General features: G+C 37.4%; 1 protein-coding gene across 1 annotated transcript in view; it reads right to left on the reverse strand.

Moving 5' to 3' along the window:
- Positions 1 to 22,355, reverse strand: part of PRKG2 (protein kinase cGMP-dependent 2) — an 85,476-nt gene extending 63,121 nt beyond the window's left edge. Inside the window, exons 1-3 of the mRNA XM_081047884.1 lie at positions 21,857 to 22,355; positions 6,548 to 6,714; positions 332 to 445 (exon numbers count right to left, since the gene is read on the reverse strand). Coding sequence (XP_080904010.1) covers positions 332 to 445; positions 6,548 to 6,714; positions 21,857 to 22,317 — 742 coding nt within the window. The 5' untranslated portion in view covers positions 22,318 to 22,355. The remainder of the gene's footprint in view (positions 1 to 331; positions 446 to 6,547; positions 6,715 to 21,856) is intronic.
- Between the last annotated feature and the right edge of the window lie 3,623 nt (positions 22,356 to 25,978).

Below are 25,978 nucleotides of genomic sequence, written 5' to 3' on the forward strand. Positions count from 1 at the left end.
GGAAAGCAAACATTCTGGATGAGCCTAAGGCAGATGTCTATATAGTAACAAGTGAAATGGCAATTAAAGCAAATATTGGAATCATTGGGTTTAAAGACATGTTCATATTTTATATACAGATATCTGATGGAAAAGTTCTTTTAAACTTGAATTATTTAGACAAGTTCTTTAATGAAAATCCTTTTTGAAGCATAGTATTGCAACTATTAACAAGAGCATATGGGACACAATGGAGGACAAAAAGATTAAATCAGGGTGCAAGAGTAACTGAATTAGGCTATCCTTAATATTGTGTAACAATTCCAAAATATAACATTTCATCTCCTGTTACCTTTCACAGAAGCAGTCCTTGTACAGTTGTATAAAATGGCTAGTTCCCCAAATGTGGTCCACATAGGGATGGCTGATAGCAATTTCTCACCTTGGAACACCTCTAATCGGCCCTCTATCAAATAGAATTTAAAAAAGAAAAAGAAACAAAGAATACAGTTATGATTCTCGTTATAATAAAATGGTTAAGAGCGCAGACTGAAACCAGCTCTGCCACACTATTAGCTGGTTCTCCTTGAGAGAGTTACCCTCTCTGCCTGAGGTTCCTTGTCGATAATGGGGATAATACTAATATTTACTTTATGCACTTGTTGTCAGATATGAATAAGTTACTATAGGAACGTAGAGCTATGGCTAGCAGAGTAAATGCCATGTAAGTGTTAGCTATTGTTAACATTATCATTGTTACAAAATTCTTTCTCTGGAGCAGTGGATGCCAAGTGTCTTATTTAAAATTCACTCAATCCCATGAAAAATGTAGCACATGAAACAACTTCTCTTGTACAAGAAACACAATTAATGTATGTCTTGAAAACATAGCACAGCTGTTCACACTGACAGAGGGATGAATCATCATGACTGAGAAGTGCACTGGCCCTGCGCTCAGGTTGCCTGGCCCGACTAGTCATTGGCTGTGTGCTTCGGGGAAGTTAGTTTCCTATGCCCCAGTGGTTGTCTAAGCCCTCATTCAGTGAAATGAACTAATAAGTGGAAGTCACTAAAAAGAATGCTTGAAGAAGACATTATCAAGTAAAGGAGAAGACAAATCACAGACTAGGCAAAAATATATTTACAAAAGACACATCTGATAAAAGACTGTTGTACAAAATATACAAAGAACTCCTAAAATTCAACAACAAGAAAACAAACAACCCAGTTGAAAAATGGGCCAAAGGCCTTTAACAGACACTCACCAAAGAAGATATACAGATGTCAAATAAGCATATGAAAAGATGTTCCACGTCATATGTTATCAGGGAAACACCGATTAAAATAATGAGATAACCACTACACACAAATTAGAATGGCTAAAATCCAGAGAATGGACAACACCAAATGCTAGCATGGATGTGGAGCAACAGGAACACTCATACATTGTTGGTGGAAATGCAAAGTGGTACAGCTCTCTTTTGGAAGAGAGTTTGGCAGTTTCTTACAAAAACAAAACATATTCTGACCATACTCCTTGGTATTGACCCAAAAGAAGTGAAAACTAATGTCCACACAAAAACCTGCACATGGATTTTTATGGCAGCTTAATCAAAATTGTCAAAACTTGAAAGCAACCAAAATGGTCTCCAGTAGGTTAATGGATAAATAAACTGTAATACATCCAGACAATGGAATATTATTCAGCGCTAAAAAGAAATGAGCTCTCAAATCATGAAAAGATATTGAGGAATCTTAAATGCATATTACTAAGTGAAAGAAGCCAATCTGAAAAGGCTACATACTGTTTGATTCCAACTGTATATGACACTCTAGAAAATGGAAAACTATGGAGAAAATAAAAAGATCAGTGGTCGTCAGAGGTGGGGTGAGAGGAGAATAAGCAGAGTACAGAGGATTTTTAGGACAATGAAAATGCTCTGTATGATATTATAATGAACAATACATGTCATTATACGTTTGTTTAAACCTGCAGAATGAACCCTAAGGTGAACTATGAACTTTGGGAGATTATAATGTGTCAATATAGTACCATCCTTGCTATAAATAGATAAAAAAATAATAATAAATAAATAAATAAATAACTTTAAAAAAAATGTACCACTCTGGTGAGTAATGTTGATAATAGGAGAAGCTATGAATGTGTGGGAGCAAGGGATATATGAGAAATCTCTATATCTCCCTCTCAATTTTGTTGTAACACTAAAACGACTCTTAAAAAAAATAAAATCTTATTAAAAATAAAAAGAAGAAGAGTGCTTAACACTAATCTTTATTTAGGCAAAGGTTGGGGGAAGGAGATGCAGTACTTCAGGCAACCTCACAATTCTTTTTGCCCTGGAAATTCTATTCTCCTTTCCCATTGAACAAAGGCAAATAAAACCTTACCTAACCAAAATCATATGCAAAAAAGACGTATTCTTAAAGGAAAACAAATGGTGGAGTTATTCTCTTTGCCTTGAAAATTTTCCTCCTAATTCACCACAAAGTGGCTCTGGATCGCCTCTGTCCATCTATCTATTCATTCAACAAATCTGATGTGAGCACCTATGTTTTACCAGGAACTGGTCCAGGTGCCGAAGAGACAGTGGACAAAACAGAAAAGATCCTGGTTCTGATGGAACTTAATATTCTAATAATAAATAAAGTCTGTTTTGGTTCCAAATCCTACAAATTAGATATGAAAAATTTAATGTTTCTCATTACAACTAAATTAAATTCCATTGAAATCACTTAACGGTACTGTCAAGTTGGTGTCATGGATCTTAATGCATTCCAAGTTTTTTTTTTTTTTTCCTAATTGGTTATGGCTCATAGGACTTGGCTGATAGGACTGAAGAAATATATGCAATATCAAACATTTAAGCTAAATATAATTGACTATTTGCTATTCATTCGATATTTTATAAAGGGAATGTTTTTAATTAACAAATCAATTTGTTCAATCAATTAAATCAGGCAATTCACTCCTTAGATAACACCATAATTAATTCAAATAAAAACTATCCATTTTCATTTTCATGTGTGCTATAGCCTTGATTTGAATGACCATATTAACGCTCACTTCTGATCAAACTCTTCTCTCCCCAAGTCTTTCATCGGAATTACTGACTGGCAAGGAACAAGATGGGCTGACATGAGTTTCTCACCCTTTCTTAGCAGGTTCCGTAAATATTTCTTCACTTAATGATCTATCTTCTCTTGCCAAAATGTTCTTATGTTGCTAAAGTAAGAGTGAAATGGCCAAGCAAAAAAATGAAAGAGGGACAAATCGCTCTGGATCACCTGTCCTAGAAAAGGGAAGGCTGGCTAAATTAAGACTATAATCCACTTCTTGGGTAAAACAATTACTTGGGAATGACAGTATAATTTTAAGAGTGTCTACAAAGATGTAGATGGAAAATAATAAACCAATAATTATGAAAGTAGGTTGTTTAAAAAAACAAAGTATATAAAAACAATCTTCTATAACCAAGATTACTCTATCCAGAAAAGCTATCATTTAGAATTGAAGGACAGATAAAGAGCCTCCTAGATAAGAAAAAGCTAAAGCTGTTCATCACTACCTAACTGGTATTAGAAGGAATCTTAGAGGGACTTCTTTAAGATCCCCCCAAAAATATGAATAATAAAATGGCAATAACTATATATCTATCAATAATTACTTTAAATATAAATGGGTTAAATGATCCAATCAAAATATAGGGTGCTGAATGGATAAGAAAATAAAACCCTTACATATGCTGCCTACGAGAGACTCTCTTCAGATCAAAAGACACACACAGACTAAAAGTAAAGGGATAGGAAAAAGATATTTCGTGAAAATGGAAATGGAGAAAAAAAAGCTAGGGTAGCAATGCTTATATCAGACAAAATAGACTTTAAAACAAAGACCATAACAAGAGACAAAGAAGGACCCAGTAATCCCACTTCTGGATACTTATCTGAGAAACCCAAAATGCTATTTTGAGGGGACGTGGGCATCCATATGTTCACTCCAGCATTGTTTACAATGGCCAAGATGTGGAGGCAGCCTGGGTGTCTGTCAGTGGGTGTGTGGAGAAAGACAGGGTGGTACACATATACAATGAAATATTGCTTGGCCATGGAAGGGGATGAGTTCTCACCATCTGTGGTGGCATGGATGGACCTGGAGGGTATTGTGCTGAGTGGAGTATAAGACAGAGAAAGACTGATGCAATGTGATTTTGCTTATATGTGGAATCTAAAAAACAAAACAAAACAAACAAAGAAAACAGAAACATACTCATAGATACAGAGAAGATTGTATTGATTGCCAGATGGAAGAGGGATTGGGGGAGGGGGTGAAAAAGGGGAAGGAATTAAGAAATATAAATTGGTAGTTACAAAGTAGTCATGGGGATGTAGAGTATAGCATAAGGAATAGAGTCGATAATATTGTAATAACTATGTATGGTGTCAGATGTGTACTAGATTTATTGGGGTGACAGATGAAAGGGGTTTCAGGAACAGGGTGAGAAACATGAAGGTATTAAAAAGTACAAATTGGTAGTTACAAGATGGTCACGAAGGTGTAAAGTAAAGCATAAGAAATATAGTCAGGGATCAAAGACGATGCAGCCAAAAACGTTTTGCAAAGAATGAACAATGGAGGCAATCCATTAAAATATTGCATAATTTTTCTGGATATTACATAATAATGGTGGATAATTACATGATAATGGATAATTTGTCAATATTTTTAAATCTCTAATTGATTGTGATTGCTTTTCTCATTATAAATATTCCATTTGTACCTAAAAAAAAAAAAAAAGAAAAAAAAAGAAATATAGTCAATAATATGTGATGTATAGTGCCAGATGGGCAGTAGACTAGTCAGGAGGATCACTTTTAAATTATATAAATGTCTAACCACTATACTGTATACCTGAAATTAATATAAAATAATATTGAATGTCAACTGAAATTGAAAAATTAAAAGGGAGGGGAAGGAAAAGGAGAAACAAGAGGTTCAAATTTCCAGGTATGAAACAAATAAGTCATGGGGATGTAATGTACAGCATGGGGAATATAGTCAATAATGTTGTGATAACGTAGTACGGTGTCAGATGGTTGCTGGACTTACCATGGTGATTACTTCTTTAAGTATATAAATGCTAAACAACTACGTTGTACACTTGAAACTAATATAATGTTTTATGTTAGCTACATTTTAATTAAAATCTTTTTAAAAATAAATAAAAACAATCTTTTATATACTATAAATAGAATAATACATGTGTATTTTTTTTTTTTTTGGATAGACAACTTCTGCCCCACACTTAAGACCCCAAGTAAGCAAGAATCATAAAAGCATTGCTTAAGAAGTGGCACGATCTTTGAATCAGCACTTGCTCACTGGAACATGCCAAACTCAGAGCCTAACTGTAAAAAGTGACTTTCTGAAAACTAAACATCACCCATCACATTAATGTTAACTTAAATTTTATTAGTCTGTAGTTTTAGTGAATATGCAGCTTGTACATTTATTCTGGTGTTCATGTTGTTTAAGAGATATGTGTAAATGAGCTTGTATTATGTTTGTATAAGTTTATTGCAAGGCTATAATAAAAGTAATTTTTAAATGATTTTTTTTTTAAAAAAAAGCATTGCTTAGATTGCCAGGAACTGTAATGCAAAACAGAAGGCCACACACATCTCAGGTTACCACTGCATCTGGGTAAACCAGTTTAACTTTTTCCTTAAAACTCAAAAAGTAGGGGCAATTCAGAATTTCACAGAGTATTCAATAACCATAAGCCCTATTCAGATAATTGCTTGCTTCTATACCTAAAAATTTTTTTTTCATGTACCACTATAAAACTTATGTATTGGACATGCATTTGAGAAATAAATCCTTTGCCCGTCTGTTATAATCTTCCCAGCATGTAAGCTTGTTCAAGTGATCATACATGAAGGAAACCATTTAAATGGTTCTAAAAACAGCAGTTTTGGTTTTAAGATATTCCATTTGATTTGTCTGTTGACTAAGTGTACCTAAATTACCTTTTTAAATCATTGGTATATAACCAAACTATTGTACAAAACCAAAAAAAGAACTGTTTTCTTTTTCTAGTACAACCACCTAAAAATATCAACATAAGCAGCAGTATTTTAATGGAAATATCTTTTTGTAGTTGTTGAGTGAGTGGCACTGTGATTAAAAGTATGAACTCTTAAGTAAGATGGCCTAAGTGGCTTAGAGGCTGTGTGGCCTTGGCTTAGTTATTTAACCTCTCTGTCCACATTAGTAACATGAAGCATTGCCTAATAGAGTTGATGAGAAGCTGAAATGAGATCTAGTAAGTTCTCAATAGGATGCTTGGCACATATAGAAAGCATTCAGTACATAAGAAATATTATCATCATGATTAGATCAACAATGTTACTATTTCATGAGCTCAATCTGTTACATTTTCTATAAACAGAGCAAACTGTTTTGAATTTTCATAAATTTTGCAAAAATTGTCAAGACAACAGGCAAAATATTTGTTACACGATAACTGGAAAAATCTGTGAAACCCACCTGCCAGCACAAAGATGTGGTTTCCTGGGTCTCCTTGCTTAATAATGTAATTCCCTTGTTGGTAGCTCCTTCCATACATGCATTCTACCATGTCTTTGATCTGCTGAGGATCCAATCTCTTCAAAAACTGATTTTTATTGAGAGCATCTGTAATGAGCTTCTTCTCACTTGTGTAATGGAAAAGAGATGTTAGTTACAATGAATGAAAACCATGTTTTGCTATTTAGAGTCATTTCATTTTGAATCTTGATGTAACTGTCTACATACTTACAATTTTTCCAGCAGGACAATTTTGCTTTCTAGGCCCACCAACCCTTATAACTACTGTGTGTTACACATAAAATCTTTCAAAACATCTTGGAATATTTTTCTGATAATCATGATTATACCAAGTTTATTATCACTCCTAATTATCATCATCACAAATGTAGCATCTCTGAAGATCCCTAGATGCACTGTTCATGGACACATGACTTTTAGATGGAAAGCTAATCTGGTTGGAATGCAGAGGTGAGTTTGAGGGACTACGGCACAGTTCGTTCATTGATGTCTGCAGGTTTGCATAGTGCCTATGGTACTAGTTATTTTACATCTTATTTAATCCTTACCACTATCCTGTGACATAATCACTATTCCTACTTTATGGATAAGTAAACTAAAAGGTAAAAAACAACTTATTCCCCCTTAGGATTTAAATCCAAGTCTGTGAATCTGAAGTCTGTGCTGCTTCCATTCCATCCATTGCCTCTTCCATTGAGCTGGAGAAGTCAACTTCCTTGGGACTTGTTAGATTTGATCAGACATAAAGGTGGTAGCCTGTGTTTGTCTGGGTTTTGACTCTTAGTACACTAGACCACTTACATTTTAAATCTCACAGCTTATTCATTCCCCAAATGAATCTAAGAGCCACTTGTCATAATCCTAGAACAGTCTACTTTCTTTTGGAAAAGAAGAAGCTGTAAATAATTATCCAACCTTCATTGCCACAAATTTCAAATGTTTTAGTTAACATACTTTATATGTAGCTATCGTAGACTTAATAAACTGGAAAAATGTTGCCTTTGGGCTAAGTCAGAATCTTTGCACAATATATTTGCTCCCACTCAAACTCAGTGTGATGTTTTTTAAATAGGGTTTGTTTGTTTGTTTCCTGTAGTTGTCATTCAAACTCTCTCCCATCACTAGCCTTCCTGTTTGAAAACTTGTGATCTTTTCTACAAAGAAAGTTCTCAAGCACAAGGTAAAAATTCATGGAATTGGATACCTCCTTCATGACCACATCCATCAGATCATTTGACTACATGAAGGGAAGAGAATGAAGTCTTGTACAGAAATCCCTTCCTCCCTACAGTACCTCCAACATCCTCAGAGCCACCCAAACTCTTTGAGTTACTTGAGAACTTCCTTCCTCCTTTGTTTAATCTATCACCAAATCTTGTCAAGTCTCTTTACAAAATATCACCGTTATCCATTTTAGTTTCCACGTTCAAGGATGTCACCACCATCCAAGAAAGAAAATCTTAGGCCTGGGCAACCTTAACAGCTTCTTTTTTTGGTGTTTCAGCTTCTAGTCTCATTCCTGTACAGTCCATCCTATACCATATAATCAGATTAATCTTGCTAAAAAACTGACTTCACTCTGATCTAATTCTGCCTTCATCCACTAAAACCAACAATTTGTTTAATTAATAGATGCTGAGAAAATACTTTTGCTAGACATTCTCACTGCGAGTAGTAGAATTGTGGTTACAAAAAAAGCTCCAGCTTTCATGGGCCTTTCATGCCAGTGTGCCATTCCAACAAGTGTTTCCTCAAAGCCCACATATCCAAATTTCTCAAAATATGTTCCAAGATGCACTGTTCCTTTATAAGCACAAGTGTGCTGAGTTTAAACAGTTTGGGGAATTTGCAATGCATACTTTAAAGGTTCAAAGAAATCTTGCAGTAAACAAATCTGTTTAAATCAATGTTTCCCAACCTCAGTGTCTTAATTATTTATTTATTTTGGCTTAACTTCTATTAACATCCCATGGAAATATAGTTGACCCTTGAACAAAATGGATTGGAACTTTACAGGTCCACTTAACATGCAGATTTTTTAAAATAAATACTGTAAATGTATTTTCTCTTCCTTATGATTTTCTTAATAAGATTTTCTCTAGCTTAGTTTACAGTAAGGATACAGTATGTAATACATATACAAAATATGTGTATTGACTATGTTATCGGGGAGGTTTCTAGTCAACAGTATATTATTAGTAGTTAAGTTTTGGGGGAGCTAAATATTATATACTAATTTTTTACTGTGCAGGGGGTTGGCACCCCTAACTCTGGTGTTGTTCAAGGGTCAACTGTACTGTGAAAACCCTTTTACCCACAGAAGAATATAAACACCCACAATCGGATATTCCCCATTTCCCACCACATTGCTCCATTCTATCCATCTAGTACTTACGGCTTAAAACAAATCCTTTGTTACAGGTAGACTGGTATTCTCATTGTCTCTTATGTTTGGTGGCTTTACCTTCCTGTTTGGTACATGCTTTCTCCTCTAACTTAACTTAGTTTCTTCTCTTTTCAACCTACCCAAACCTTACACATCTAACAAGAAACCTCTAATGATCTAGTTAGTCCTGTCTGGGTACCATAGCTCACACAAATTTTTTATTTTACTGTAAATTCCTAGAGTACTTGTATTCACGTCTATTCAATTCAACAATCTTACCAAGCATTTACTTGGGACATAAAAATTAACTAACTTAGATAAAATGTACTATCCATCAATTCCACTCCTAGGTATATACTCATCATAAATCATATTAATATACCAAAAAATTGTGCAAAATGTTCGTTGCAGCTTTATTCAAAACTGCTAAACACCAGAATCAACAAAATGCCCATCAATAGTAAATTGATAAATTGTGGCATAGTCATACAGCAAACACTATATAGCAATGATAATTAATAAACCATGGCTATGTACAATACCATAAATGAATCTCACTTATAAACAAAGGAAGCCAGACTGAAGAGAACAGGAGGAACTTTTGAGGTGCTGGTAATGTTCCATTTCCTGATCTGTTTGGTGGTTACATGGGTGTGTTCACTCTATGATTTGTGTACTTCCATAAAAAATTCATTAAAAAAAATAAAAGATGTGTATGGTTTTGGAGTCAGAAAATCCTAAGTTAAAATCCCAGGTCTGCTACACGTCTAGCTGTATGACCTTGGTCAAGTCACTTAACCTTTCTGAATCTCAGATTTCTTCTATGTGAATAGAACACGGTAATCATACCTACTTCATAGGAATATAATGCCTATTAACTAAGACAAGGTGCCAGTAAATACTTAATAAATGGTAGTAATTATAGTTGACAATGGTAGTAGTAATACTTTTTGTGGGGAACAGTGAGATGGGAAAAGTTCTGGAGACCATGGAGAAACAAAGAGGCACTGCCAAGCCCCTCTGCTCAGTTCAAAGTTCCTCCAGTACGGCTGGATCTCAGATTTATGACCATTATTGGCAGCATCACTAATCCTTTTGGAATCCTTTTATATCCCTGATTTACATAATCAACATTCTTTGAAGCAATAAATTCTTGTCCTCTAAATTACTTCAGGAAGTTTAATTTGTCAAAGTCCATTGACAGTTCTTGTTACGCTGGGCCCTCAGTCTTCCTTCTCTGGTTCTGTGTACTAAAGTCCTGTGCTCTCACTGTTTGTTTTGGTTGGGTCATAGCATGTGTCTTGCCATCTTCTTTACATAAGGCTTAGTGCAAAGCAGGAGCCAGCAAGTCTTACCTAGCAGGGATTTCTTGTGAGTGCAGAGGCCAAAGCAACTTTACGTGCATCGCATTTCACAGCCTAATTACATATACCCTTAGAAATCAGACTGTAAAGCATGTTTGTCAAGGGTACAAGATCTGGAGCTGTCATACCAGGGTTGATTCCGAATTCTGCCACTTAGGAACTGTGGAACCCTGGGCAAGTCACTTAATCTCGATTTTTCTCAGCTATAAAATGACAATAAACACAGTCCATGGGTCATAGGATTTCTATGAGAATTAGATTAGTTAACAATATAAGGCACTAAGAACAGCTCCTGGCACATAAAATATGTTACGTAAAGGACAGCTCTTCCTGTTATCGGTCAGCAAGTTACCAGCAACTTAAAAACCTTCAAGTTAGAACAGCTTTAAAAACTCCACACTTCACACCTGCCTTTATTTAGGGAGATTCCTTCACAGTGTTGTTAAAACTCCTGACAATCCACCACACCCACCCAGGCCCACAGAACTACTTACATGTCCCCAAATGTGCCAGAATATTTTGTTTCCCTGCTATCCATTCAAAACCCAGTTCAAGGTCGTCTCTTCTATGGAGGTTTCCCTGATCCCACTGAACAAGGTATGCTCTGTCCTTTCTTTGTACACCTACTACTTAGAATATTAATTACATAAGACTACAATGAATTTTAATTTCCTCAAAGAGACTGTGATCTTCAAGGGTATAACTATGCCTTTTTCATCCTGTTACCTAAAATCTAGACTTATACGTGGCACATAGTAGGAACTCAACAAAATTAATGCTAAAAGACATGCAAACTCTTTCTCCTAGTTTAAAAACCATGGACACAGAGACAAGAGTAGAGGGGGAAACGTCGGTCACCTAGGAAACAAGGCACAGATAATAAGCAGGATACACATCTATTTCCTCCTCCTAAAAATGTTTTGAGTGATAAACCAAAAAGAAGTAAAAAAAAAAAAAAAAACTAATAAATGCACAAGTTTATAATTTGAGAAACTAACATGAAAAAGATGAGGTCATTCCCTGGGTAAACAAACTAAGCATGACATCCTCTTGTCAACTCTCTTGCCCTATTGCCCATGTAATTAAATACAGTTGTAATTTAATCACGTTTACTGCTACTTCATGCTTCAACCAACATTTCTCTCTCCCTTTCTTAAATGTATGCAGAGGATCCTATTCCCATGAGCACCAAAGAAAAGAGTTTAACAATGAAATGTTGAAAACAACCAAAACTTACAAAAAAGTTAATCTGACACACTCAGTGATATGCATAATCAGCATTCGGCTGCATGGCAATTAGAAATAGTAAATAATTCCCTTAAATGTCTGTGTAGAGTATTGCTCTTAGATCGTCAAACGGAATATTTGTGGATTCAGCTGCAGGGAAGCCTGTTCCTATAAGAAAATGGATCTCAATCATTGTTACACATTAGAATGTCAAGGGAGTGTTTATAAATCCTGATGCCCATCAGCCTCACCTCAAACCAATGTAATCAGACTCCCTGGGGGTTGGACTAAAACATCAGTATATTTTTAATGCATGCCAGGTGACTACAGTGTGTACTTAAGGTTAAGAATTACAGCTGTAAACAAGAAAATGCAAGGTCTTCTGAAGCTGTCCTCTCCCTCTGTATTCCCACAGCACTGGAAATATGCCTCTATGGAAGGTTCATCATTCAATCACTATTATGTAATTAACAATGATTGGTTAATTAGCAATAATCAATTAATATTTGTTTGTCACAACGCTTTGCAAGATAACTAATAAATACAGAAAATAGGAAGTTATTAGTCTCCCGTCTCCCTTTATCCTGTATAGAACCTAAAACATGCCTGGCACTTACGAGCATGCTGTCCAATCAGCCCCAGGACTCTGGATTTTTATTTTAATTGTGGTAAAATATATAACATAAACTGTACCATTTTAGTCACTTAAGTACACAGTTCAGTGGCATTAAAAATATTTCCATTATTTTGCAATTATTGCTACCATCCATCACCAGAATTTTTTTCATCTTCCCAAACTAAAACTCTGTACCCATTAAATGCTAAGTCCCTGTGCCCTTTTCTTTCCAGCTCCTGGCAACCTCCATTCTGCTTTATATCCCTACAAATTTGATTGCTCTAAGAACCCCATATAAGTGGAAAAATACAATTTGTCTTTCTGAGTCTTATTTCACTTATCATGTCTTCAAGATTCAATCATGTTGTAGTATCAAAAAGGGAGGAATTTCCTTCCTTTTTAAGGCTAAGTAATTGTATGTATTGTACTGCATTTTGTTCATCCATTCTCCCATTGATAGACATTTGAGTTGTTTCCAGCTTTGGCTATGGTGAATAATGCTTCTATGAACATGTGTGTTTAAGATTTTTGGACTTTTTATATATGGCTTTACATATCCAGCACCGCCAAGATTCTTAGCCAGGAATCTCACGCCAGAGAAGTGAAAGGGCATGGTGTACAGAATTTAAAGAAGGCCCCATGATCTGTATCCCTCTGGTGTCATGCCCTTGTATCACCCTCGAGTGCAGATGAACCTGTGACTTACTCCTCACCAACAGAATATGGCAATGGTGATGGGAAGGTCACCCAGTGTATGGAGTCTGACAATTAAGTTCACGAACTTGCCACCATATGCTTACATTGGCAGCACTGTACAAACAGCTTGGTAAGGTTTTATAATCTCCATATATCAGTGTCTTATAGCTCTGTTTGTGTCAATATGTGGCGGTGTCTTGCTGAGTGGCGTTTATTATTGTTGTTGCGTATTTTTGTGTGTCATTGCAAAAATGTCTGAGCTTGAATTAGAGCAACAAACAAACATTAAATTTCTTGTTAAACTTGGCAAGAGTGGAAGTGAAATCAGGGACGTGTTAGTCCAAGTTTACAGGGATAATTCCATGAAGAAAATAGCAGTGTACAAATGGATTAAACAGTTTTCTGAGGGGAAAGAATGCATCACTGATGAAGAGATGTCAACGCAGCCTGTAACAAGCAGAACTGACAAAAAACAATGCAAAAATTCGTGAAATTGTGCATCAAAATCATTGGCTGACTATGAGAAGCATAGCAGACCAAGTAAACATTGATAAAGAAACAGCTAGGAAAATCTTAACTGAAAATCTTGTCATGAGAAAGGGGTGTGCAAAAATGGTCTCAAAGGAGCTCTTGCATCATGACAATGCACCAACTCACAGGGCACTGTCTGTGAGGGAGGTTTTAGCCAGTAAACAAATAACTGTATTGGAACACCCTCCCTCTTCACCTGATCTGGCCCCCACTGACTTCTTTCTTTACCCAAAGAAACAGGAACTATTGAAAGGAAGACATTTGGATGACATTCAGGACATCAAGGCTAATACGATGACAGCTCTGATGGACATTCCAGAAAGAGTTCCAAAATTGCTTTGAAGGGTGGGTTAGGAGCTGGCGTTGGTGCATAGCTTCTCAAGGGGAGTATTTTGAAGGTGACCATAGTGATATTCAGCAATGAGGTATGCAGCATTTTTTCTAGGATGAGTTCATGAACTTAATTGTCAGACTTCATATGTTCTTTATGACTTCATCTTAGCCAACTGTAAAGAGATTCTCCAGTTGGCCTTAAAGAAGTAATCTGCCATATCGTGAGAGGGTGTGAGAGAGAAATGTAGAATAGGGAACTCTGAGCAGCCTCTCGGAGCCCCCAGCTGACAATCAGCAAGAAACTGAGTACCTTAGTCCAACCACAAGGAACTGAATACTGCCAGCAATCACAGGAGTTTAGAGAAGGACCCCTTCTACTAGAAAGCCTTAAGAAGGAACATAGCAGTTGACACCTTGACTGCAGCCTTGTGAAACCCTAAGCAAATGACCTAAATGGCCATGCCTAGACTCTGAACCCACAGAAATGCTGAGATAACAAATATGTATTGTTTTAAGATGCTGTTTATGGTAACTTGTTACACAGCAATAGAAAAATAATACACGTGGGTTTCTCTGAGTTTCTATTTCTAAGGACTTTCAAGTAGTATCTTATTCTGATCATTTTTTACCTTGCTTTTTCTCATCTCACCTGCAGAGAAGGAACTAGAAGCTACAGATCTTTCTTTCCTTCCTATTTCCCAGAGCTTGATCTATAAACACTCAAAAGACTATCAAAACTGATGCTTGAAATTAAAATTAATGATCAATTAATTTACTAATTAAAATTAATTCAGCATAAAAAAATACTACTGCAAGGATTAAAAGGAAACTGGCAGTTCCTGATCACTCACACTTTAATATGAATTATATATAAGATACCCTTTGGTCATTCCTGGCTCTGTAGATCTCCAAAAAATTGTCAAACAAGACTGCACTGAAAAATCTACAACTAACAAATACTTCTAAAGGGAATCATCATGAAGAGGAGAAGACAAATTATTTTAAAATGAGACTTTAAAGAAAGGAACCAGTTTTAGTCAAAGGATAAATACAAGTAACGTATCTTTCACATAAGAGGTACCGTGTTTCCCTGAAAATAAGACCTAGCCAGACAATCAGCTCTGATGCATCTTTAGGAGCAAAAATTAATATATTATTGTATTATATTATGTTATGTTATATTACATTACATTACATTATATTATATTATATTATATTACATTATATTATACTGGGTTTTACATTATATTAAAATAAGACTGGGTCTTATATTAATTTTTGCTCCAAAAGACGCATTAGAGCTGATTGTCTGGCAATGTCTTATTTTCGGGGAAACACGGTACTTTCAGTCTAAAAACTGAAAAGTTTTATTCCTGCCTTCAGATCTTTTCCCCTTCATGAAAATTTTACTGCAGGTTAAACCCTAGAAACAGTCAGGTGACAGGAGCTGAGCTGCTCAGGTTTCCAGAAAGAAAAGGGAGGCTCCCCTAGAAACTGCACCTCTTATTAGGAGGCAAAGGTCAATGACAAAGCTTCCCTCTGATTGGACAAGTAAGGAGGAAAAGGCCACTGTCTTCTCAACTATGCTATTTCCATTGTACTCTTTCCTGGGAATCTAGCAAAATAAATGAATGAATGAATGAATGAATGAATGAATGAATGAATGAATGAATGAATGAATGAATAAATAAATAAATAAAGGGCAGTGTCCTGAATGGCATGAAATGTTTGTGAGCACTAAGGCTGTTGACTATTCAAAACAATAGGTCTTTGAGTCCTGAGTGTTCTCTGAAGCTTAATTAAACAGTTTTCCTAACACCTAGCAACTGACAGACTGGAAGATTTGAGGCTAAAGTGAGAAGGAGCAAAGGGCAGTTAAAAACCAAGCGGAAGATAATTTGAGAGGTTGAGAGAGGGCCCAGGTAGGGGTGCAGAGTAAGGGGAGCCCAGGAGTTTTGGTTCCCCCAGAGAAAAAGAAGAAAAAGCAGGAACAGGAATGAGAGGGGAGGGGGGCTAGGACTCAGAAAGTCTGTAGAAACCCATTTAAGTCCACCAAGATGTCAAGGCAGCTGCCACTTAATTCCAGGCAGATTCTTCAACTTCTCCACGCTCCTTCCCGCTTCCTTTTTCTGAACTTGAAAGGCACTGCCCACCCCACTTCCCCCCTACCTCCCACTCCAAGGGGAGCCATTCACATTACAGGCTGCACCACCTGTAAGAGTTGTGTATGCCCTGGTAGAGAGCACACTTTTGATATCAGGCCACTGAGACTGAAAACATGGTTCGAAAAACTACTACCAACAGCATGCCCACGAGCAAGTTGTTGACTAACTGACCTTTCATTTCACCTTTGGTACATTGGAACAGCAACACCCTTCTTATTACACAAGTCTCCAGCCTCCATGAGATAATGTACGGAAAAGAACAGACATGCAGCAGGTAACTGATAACTTGGTTTTCTTCCCCAGCCTTGAGTAATTAGTTCTGGTCTGGATGTCTACATGCACATTATTGCTATAAAACATAACCTTGTGTTTTCAAACACTCTGACAACTTTCACCAGACACATCCCCCAGTTGCGTTCACCCACAGTTTCTGGCTATCAGGTCACCACACAATTGAATTTTTCTTTCTTCCTTATGTATCTTATTTTTCACTTTTCTGAAGACCCAGGTTAAAGCAATAGTATGTATAAGCATATGTATGAATTTTTTAAACTATGCAACTGATAATTTAGAGTACATACTCATACATACACTCTTAAAAACCTTTATCTGTAGTAAAATCTAGATCTAGAACCTCTCAGTCACATCTAAGTCAGTATTTCATGGTGGGGGGAAAGATTTATTTCCCTCCCATCCCCAGCAAAATTTTTCTCTACTGCAAACTGATACCAGGGCAGCATTTTCTGGAAGCATAATTTTCAGGAAGAAATAACAGAAGGGAGTTGTGTGTGATCATACAAAGAACGTATTAGAAAAGTATCTATTTCTAATTATATATTTAATTTTTTACAAGGCTCCCCAGCTAAAATGTGAAGAGTCCTCTAATTTTCATCTTGGAAAAGTGGAAAAGTAGGAGTTGTTAGAAGAGACTTTAGATAGCAAATTTTATGGCTTTCAATTCCGATTCTAATATTAAAACTATCAAAATAGTATAACTTAGGCAAGTTATTTAATTCTGCATGCTTCTCTATATATTCTATATATATATTCTATATGCATGTTTCTCTATATATTCTATATATATATATATATATATATATATTCTATATGCATGCTTCTCTATATATTCTATATATATATTCTATATGCATGTTTCTCATATATAAAATGGAGGTGATAATATCTATTTTACAGATTAGTTGTGAGGATGAAATGATCCAATATTTGTGAAGCATTCAGAGTGATGCCTGGCACAGAATCAGTGATATACAAATGTTATTGTTATTATTACTATTATTATTCTATAGAAACCTCCTGTTCAATAAAGGAGACACATTTCCATAATGTATATTCAAATGCTCAGCATTGCTTTAGAAAGGAAGCACAAAAAATAACAACACACTCTTCCTCCCTCCTCCTCCAGGTCTTATTTAAATAGATGACTTACTAGGGTTTTCCACTTTTACCTATTCTGCTCCTGGGGTGGAAATGAAAGATGAAACTAATGGCCCTTCTGAAAACTAAGTCAACCTCTGAAGTCAGGTGGCAAGTCTTTGTTTTATCTTTCCTTCTCGCAGAAGAACAATAGTTTCAAATGATAGTTCAAGCATTCTTAGTGAAGGCAGACCAGGGACTTGCCAGATGTCTCTGATTAATTTGCCTGTGTTCCACCAGACATTAAACTTGAGCTTGTAATTTTGCTCTGCCGGTGCTGAAGTTTGCTAAACCATGTCTACATAAACAGAAAATTTAATTTCAGTAAAAGGTCTGACTTCTGGATACATGGTTGTCTTGGAGCTCAAGGCAGAGACAGACATGAACAGAAATGCTATCTGAGCTCTTTCTTCCCCTCCTTTGCCACAATCCTTTGAACTGGCTATCAGTTCTCAGCCTTGAGAAGCACTGTGCTTATTTGGGAACCCATTTGTGGCCCTCCGCTATATCACAGTCTGTGCCATCAGCTGGATCAAACCCATCCTCTGTGTCCTTTTCACATAGGCCTGAGCTTTGGGGACCCAGCATTTGGTAAACATTGGTTCAATGGGTAAGTTCTACTCAGCTCTGCTTTGGAGAAGCCAGGAAGCCCCACTGGTCTTTCTTTGAATCAATAGGCACGTCAAAATAAAGCTGACTGGTGCCCACACTGGCCTGACTTGAGGCCTTTGATCATTGTGGCAAGTTCTAGGAACACTAGGATTGTAGACGGGAAGAACTGGTTTCAAAGTCAAGAATCTCAATTTCTAATCTTAGGTCTGCCATTCACTGTGGCGTGTTCTGCAACCCCCCTGCACCTGTTTCTTCACTTCTCCAGTAAGTAGGGTAGCATGAAACAATCTCTAAGGTTCTCCTATTCCTAAAGTCTTCTGGTGTTCACCATAATAAATGTAAATCGGAGTATTTGATATACTGCTGTGCTCTGATTCATCATGATTTATGATACTTCAGTGAGGCTGAGTACCTATAATAGAAACGGGCCCCGTGCCCACAGAGTTGTATGCTTCTGAGCATCTAACATGGTCCGTGGGCACAAAGCCAAGTCACTACAGAATGCTATCATGTACTGCAGGTTTAAAGCACCCTGGAATGATTCCACTTTGTGCCCACCTCAATCTGACAGGCATAGTCTCGTTTTCCAAGGCTTTTTCCTAAAACCAAACACAGGTCTTATTTTGTCTATAAAGTTGTCCCAAACTTCACTAGGTCATTATTCCTATCTCAGTGGTTAGTGGTTACAGTCAAAAACACATGACGTAGAACTGCAATATCCAATACAGTAGCCATTAGACACAGGAGGCTACTTAATTTTAAAATTAATTAAAATGAAAAATTCAATTCCTCAGGGGCCGTAGTCCCATTTTCAGTGCTCAACAGCCACATTTTGCTATTGGTTTCCACATTGGACAACACAGATTACAGAACATTTCCATCCTTGCCGAACGTTCTGCTGGGCAACACTGAGTTACTAGAGAACCAGATCTTAGAAAGTCAACCCTTGAATCTTGCAAGAGACAAATTTTAAGAGTTCCCCAGTGCCAGTAAAGCATACAAATTCCTCCCTATAAAGCAGGGAGGTCTATGTGTATAGTTTGAGCTTCTCCTTCAGGCCCTACAAGTGTACTTGCACAGGACAGCAAAGCGGGCATGAGCAGGCTGCCTGGCAGTTGAGGTTCACCTGCCATCTACAGTACACATGAGCATGGGGGCCTCCCCAAACTCACAGACTGCTGTGGCATGGGTGGTAGGCTTTCTGGCGCATTCCTGAGTCTGAATCCTCAAATTTCGAATCTATCATTGCCCCCGAGAGTTATTCTCTGGTTTCTGTCAGTACTTCATGTCTTTCTAATGTTGTTGATTACAGGAGGGTGGAAAGTCTCCCCTCATTTTCATGCTTGCAGTGAAATAGTCATCAGAGACAGCCTTTTTGACCAAAAAAAAAAAAAAAAATCTGAAAAGTCTTCTGGCTTCCTGATCCATGTGGAGGAGGACTTTATCCAAAACATAGTTGACACGGAGTAGTAGGAAAAAATTCAGTCATAAATTTAACCAGGAAATTTTATAAAAGTTTATAAATAAAGCATGAGAAAATAAAAATAACCGAAGCAACCATTTTGACTGATGTCTTACATACTCTAATCTCTAGCAGGAACTGCTTGGAAAAGTAGCCAAACCAATGGATACTGACATCATCCTTTTATCAGTGAATGATGCTCTCATCTTTTTTAATGTTCTAACTTCTAGAAAATTGTTTCTAATAAATTTTTGACAGACTGTATGAAAGATATATGAAAACAACCCACATTTACTTATGGCTCTTCTCTAAAACTGAAACTATTTGAAAATGGAAAATTAATTGTGATTTTGAGCACTTTATAAAAACTGGAAAATTAAAATCTCTGAATTGACTATGTCAGGGATCTGTGTTTAATCAGTTATTCTAGAGGTAAGGAGAGGTATGACATCAACACAGACTTATACCCACGTGGTTTCAACAGCTACCATGTCTTTCCTCTCCTGTGTCCCATTAACTAGAGAGAGGTGGTCTGGCCCAGAAATTGTGCATAACTACTGATTTTCTTTGCCTGCTTATAATAGAGTTAATAAAGAAATACAAAGGAATATGCTTATCTTGGATTGTTCAGTTACCTAACACCAGGAGAATGGTGTTTTGCTGTAAGGTGGACTTAAGATTTGGAACAAAATAATTGAGCATAATACTCACTCAAGAGGAGAAATCTGGTGAACTATGTAGGCAGAGGGTCAAAGAAGATGAATTGCTATTAAATTCTCTCACATTCTTCCTAGATATACAAGCTCATTGCTATTTGAAAGATATTTTGTGGGTAAATTAGATATTTTGCTATTATAGATATATGGTAATATAATGCATAATATGTAATATTGCTATGTGTGCATATATCTCTGATATATCAACAGAGAATACCGGATGATGTGAAATTTTTGAAAAACAAGCATAAGTTTATAACATTTATAATTTCTGAATTTGCACCATTAAAAATAAGTAACTATTACTTTTTCAAAGGGAATAAATAAGACCTTTCTGAACCAACCAATAATAAAACTCTTGGCTTAAAAACTCTCTTCTGAATTCTAATATTAATCACATGTGTTTCAACCACAGAGTATTATCATTAATAATCCAGCATGACTTGTTTCCTTAACAAATATTTATTGATCATTCACTAAGTGTCAAGTACCATCAACAAATTAATGAATTAAACCTCCCTTTATATCTGTTGTCAAAATTAATCACTTATGTCAGATATTTTATCTTGATTGATATTACTTGTGTTGGTAAACAAATTAAATTTTTTTAAAAAATTTTACAAATCTTACATTTTGCAAGAGAGATCCAGGCTCAGCCAAAACATTATCAAGGCAAAAGATTTAATTTCAATAAATAAATATTTACTCATTTAAAAGTTAATGCAGATAGGAGACCCTAACTCATGATGTTTCTAGTCAATCTTTCCTGGTTAAGAAATTCAAACTTTAGCCAGAAAAGAAATACACACACACACACACACACACACACACACACACACACACACACACATACTTCTGTGGTAAATATTTACATGTTCTTTTAAAAATCCTTATTTTAAAAATTAATTCTAGCTTTTAATTGTCACCTCTGCCTAAAACTCCCTTTCTACCTAGTCTATGCTCTTTTCCCTCCTTTGGGTCTCAGTTAAAGGTCACCTCCTCAGCCAGGCTTCCACAATAATCCAATTCTGTTGCCTCTTTGCCCTTCTCTCCCCTTAATCCCAGACGCCACCCACTATACTGTTGGTTTCCTTTATACTTTTTATCCCAATTAATAATTATACGATGCTTACTTGTTCCCATTCCCTGACAAAGGTTCTGTGTCTATATCTTCACTGATACATACTTAGCATTTAACATTGTTTGGAAGAAGGTGGTGCTCAATTTAAACTGTGGGATGAATGAATGAATTCACCCCAGTTGGAGGCGCTAGCTTATTCCTCTTTCATGACACCTGCAGACTAAGTGCTAAGAAGTGATCTTCATAATTCATTGTGAATTCTGTGCACTTTTAAATCCATTCCTATGGAAAGAGAAAAAGATGGACTTCCTAAGAAAGCTACCTCTTCATTCCCTAGGGTTTTCGAGATAATGGAAATGACTTTCATAAACTCAGATCTTCAGTTGTACACAACACAAATCAAAGTCCAGGTAAAGTGTAATTCCTGCTTTAAAGAAAAGTTCTCCTTAGCAGAGACCCTTTTGCAAAACACAACCATTTCAGAAGCTTCTCTATCCCAAAATCTGAAAGAAAGGGTTAAGATGCTATTCACCATTGAGAAGGCTTAATCAATATCACTCCCGTGTTTCATAATATTAAAGCCATCTGAGTCGAAGGGGTTGGCTTTAATGATGGGAACTTCTTACCTGGAGTCCTTTCGAATTCTTGCTTTCTCAAATGAAAATTCAGGGGGTTTGTTGAGGTCATAAGTTCGGGTTGTTGGCTCAGCAGACACCCCAGCCTTTGCTCCCCTTCTGCTGTGGAGAGAGACCAATCCCGAAGTCTTCCGGTGGACAGCAAGATGCACTTTGTCTGGAGAGGCCGGAAGCAGGCTTCCTCCCTGGATGTGCACCACATCCTGAAGCTTGTTCAGCTGGATGCACTTGTTCTGGAGCTCCTCCGTAATCTCTGCCATGGCCACAGTCTGCTTCGATAGCTGTTCCTGCAGCTCCTTCACATGGTACTCCTGCTCCTGAATCTTAGCGTCCTTCCTCCTCAGCTCTCTCTCTAGCTCTGTTACCTTGCTCCGCAGGGCATTATTGGTGAGGTTCCCAGAGTGGCCATCTGGGTGCTTGGAATGTTTGGGTTTCACAGAACCATTTCCCATTTTGCTCAAGGACCTGAGAGAGGGCACAGAACTGGGAATTACCCAGTGGAGTTTCATGTCCCAACAGCCCCCACCACTCCTCTCATTCTGGATCTGTTTCATAAATAAAAGCATAGCAGACATCATTGCTTCATAAGCACTGTTTTCCCCACACTTCCAAAAGGAAAACTATTGATCCATTTCTTTTATCTCTCCATGAGGAGGGGTTAGCATTGGTTTCATTGTTCCCTACCCCTTTCTTGGCACAAGTATCACACCTGAGCCCTTTGCGTAAACATCCTGTGTTACCTGCTGCTCTCTGTGGTCATTCTCTTGAGACAGCTATCAAAAGCACTACAACAGAGCTACGAGTTGGATGTCAGCATGGCAAAGATAAAATGCAAACGAGCAGCTACAGCAGCAGACGTTTGGAAATGTCACAACTCTCACAGCTCCCTGTGCAGTGACAATAGGAAACTTTCCCCACATTTGGAAAATAACACATCTGCATTCCTCGGGAGGAGGAGGCAGACTTTCTCCTGCCATATGTACTTGTTACGTTTTGCATTTTTGGTAATGCTGCCTATTTAAAACTTCTGGATTGTGGCTACTAGAAGGTAGGACAGAGGAACAGGGATTCTTCCCCATCCTTTACTTTATATATCCTAAAGCCAAGGTTGTTCGAACAAGGATGACCGAATGGTCCAAGGCTCCATTCTTTTCCTGTTAAGAATATCTTCAGTGTAAGCCCCAAAGTGGTCACTAATCCAGTGAGTCTCAAGAAATGATACACAAATCAGGATTATTAGGAATGGTTTCAGTTGATTTAGAACATTTTTTAGTTCAATAGCTATGTATTTGTTTTAGTATTCACTAGAAATATAAATTAAGAGCACCACAAAATTGTGATTTTTATTGATATTACTGCTTAAATAGAGGTTAAATTCGGTATTTAGGTTTACTGAGTCAATTCAATTTATTTGTGAGAAAATAAATCACGTGTAGATAATAAGCACATAAGAGCAAAATCAAAAAACTCAAAAGGGTGAAGTTGGGAAGTGTCACTCTGATAAATTATGATCAGTTGAAGTCTTTTTAGGCTGCTATTAAAACTTTATAATTTTGCGTGTGCAGTTTTTGACAGCTATAACCCAAGAAGCATATAACACTTATAAATGAAGTTTGAATTACCTCTCATTATCTAATAGCAGAAGAGATAAATGAAACTTTGAAGTTATTTTAAGCCGCACATTCTTGCCCCTCTCTCCCTCCAAATTTCAAATGCAGAGAGAAATGAGATGTTCAGACTGATTTCACTAGGTGCACTGGAATAATCATGACCTCTACAAAAAAGGTATAGATGTAAAATAGCTTCTAAGTTCCAAACAAATGCAACCTAATAGCCAAGGCAGGTTGCATAAGATGGATGGTACAAACAGAAAACAAATGTACTTATAAAGTAATCTTGCAATACTCAGATATTCTTCAGAGGAATCAGGTTCGAAGTAGTCATTAATAAACATTAGCCTCCAGATAATTGCCTTAATATATTGCAAAGATGTGGCAGGTTTAACCTTTAAGTATCTTTGATTAGGCAGCATCTACTCTTTTAAGATATTAAGAATATCTGCAAAGGTTGAGGAGACTAGAATTCAAAAAAGAGACTAGAGAGGTGAGGGATTTCTGGTCAACATGGCAGAGTAGGTAAATGCTGTGTTCACCTTCTCTCAGGACCACATCAATTTCAACTAAACCACAGAACAATCATTATTGAGAAATGCCTGAAGTCTAGCTGAAATGAAGCCCTACAACTACAGACATACAGAAGAAGCTACCTGGAGATGGCTAGAAGGAGCAGAGATGCAGAACAGGCTGGTCCCACTCCCATGTATGACCATTAAAAATAGCGAGGGATATCTTGGCTGAAACCCCCCAGCCCAGGGTTTCAGTGCTAGGGAGAGAAGTCCCCATAACTTATGGCTGTGAAAATCAGCAGAGTGAGACAAAGAATTGCTAGACTCCCAGACAATCCTCTTAAATGGACTTTCTCACCGAGAAACTCACTTGCTCTGAGTTCCAGTGGTAGGCCATCAGTTCAAAAGGTTCCAGGGACATATGGGGAGGAACTGAATTGTCTGGCTGCAGTTTGAGGGCTGGAGGGGCAGCATTGTCCCAGATGGAGGAGCTGGCAGAAACCATTGTTTCTTTGTTGAGTTTGCCCCACTCTCTTCATGCAGACAGAGGCAGATGCTATATCTGAGTCTCCATCAAACTGGATATCACCTTTTGTCTGCCCTAATGATTCCCTTGACCATGCCCCACCCATTTTGGGGGCACACGTAAGCCTCTTACAGTGGCTTTTCCATATAAATGGCCTGCCTTGGCTCATGTTGCAGACATTCCTAAAATCTTTCAAAGGTTCACAAAACCCACCAAGTAGCATCTGGCTTTGGCATGTCCTATACCTTTGGCTGAACAGTCCTAAGCCCACCGCTAGTGCACCTTGGCCTCTTAAGGCACCTCCAAGCATAGTGTAGGTGGTGGCCATCTCTGGATTGCTTTGTGGTTCATGCCAGTTGACCCAGAGAAGGGCACATACTGCAGCTGAACTTGGCCTGCAGCAAGTTATCTCCCAGGAGGCTCTGGGGCTGGCAGCCACAGTGGCCAACTTCAGACTGGGCTGGAGACTCAACCGTCCACCTCCAAGGATGACACACCCAAAGGGCAGACTGCTCAGGCACCAGACCCCTGCTCTGTAGAGTCAGCCCCTGCACAACTGCTCCTCCACTGTAGTCACAGCCAGTCCTCACAACCAATCAGCCGGAGGGCAATCCCTCCTACTGACATGCAAACAGCAATCAAATCTCAGCTACAATAGTAGGACTCATACAACCCACATAAGGGACACATCTGGAACACCCGGCTCTGGTAACCAGGGAGACTGCACCACTGGGTCCCACAGGACACCTACTACATAAGGCCACTTTACTAAGACCAGGAGGCATAGCAGTCCTACACAGAAACAAACAGAGGGAGGCAGACAAAATGGGGAGACAAAGAAACAGTTTTCAAATAAAAGAACAGAATAAACTCTAGAAAAAGAACTAAACAAAATGGAGACAAACAATCTATCACACACAGAGTTCCAAACACTGGTATAAGGATGTTCAATGATCTCAGGGAAAACTTCAACAAAGAGATAGGAAACATAAAAATGGGGATAGAAAACATAAAAAAGAACCACTCAGAAATAAAGAATACAATAACTGAAATGAAGAATACATTAGAGGGAAACAACAGCATATTAGATGAAGCAGAGGATGAAACCAATGAATCAGAAAATAAAGTAGCAGAAAACACCCAATCAGAACAGAAAGAAAAAAAAAAAGAATACAAAAAAATGAGGAGAGTTTAAGGGGCCTCTGAGACAACATCAAGAATACCAACATTCACACCACAGGGCACTAGAAGGAGAAGAGAAAGAGCAAGGAATTGAAAACCTATTTAAAGAAATAATGATGCAAAACTTCCCTAACATAATGAAGGAAATAGACATACAAGCCCAGGAAGCACAGAGAGTCTCAAACAAGATGAACCCAAAGAGGCCCACACCAAGACACATCATAATTAAAATGCCAAAGTTTAAAGACAAAGAGAGAATCTTAAAAGCAGCAAGAGAAAA

The sequence above is a fragment of the Rhinolophus hipposideros genome, assembly GCF_964194185.1.
Source record: "Rhinolophus hipposideros genome assembly, chromosome: 1".
In the NCBI taxonomy this organism is placed as follows: Eukaryota; Metazoa; Chordata; class Mammalia; order Chiroptera; family Rhinolophidae; genus Rhinolophus; species Rhinolophus hipposideros.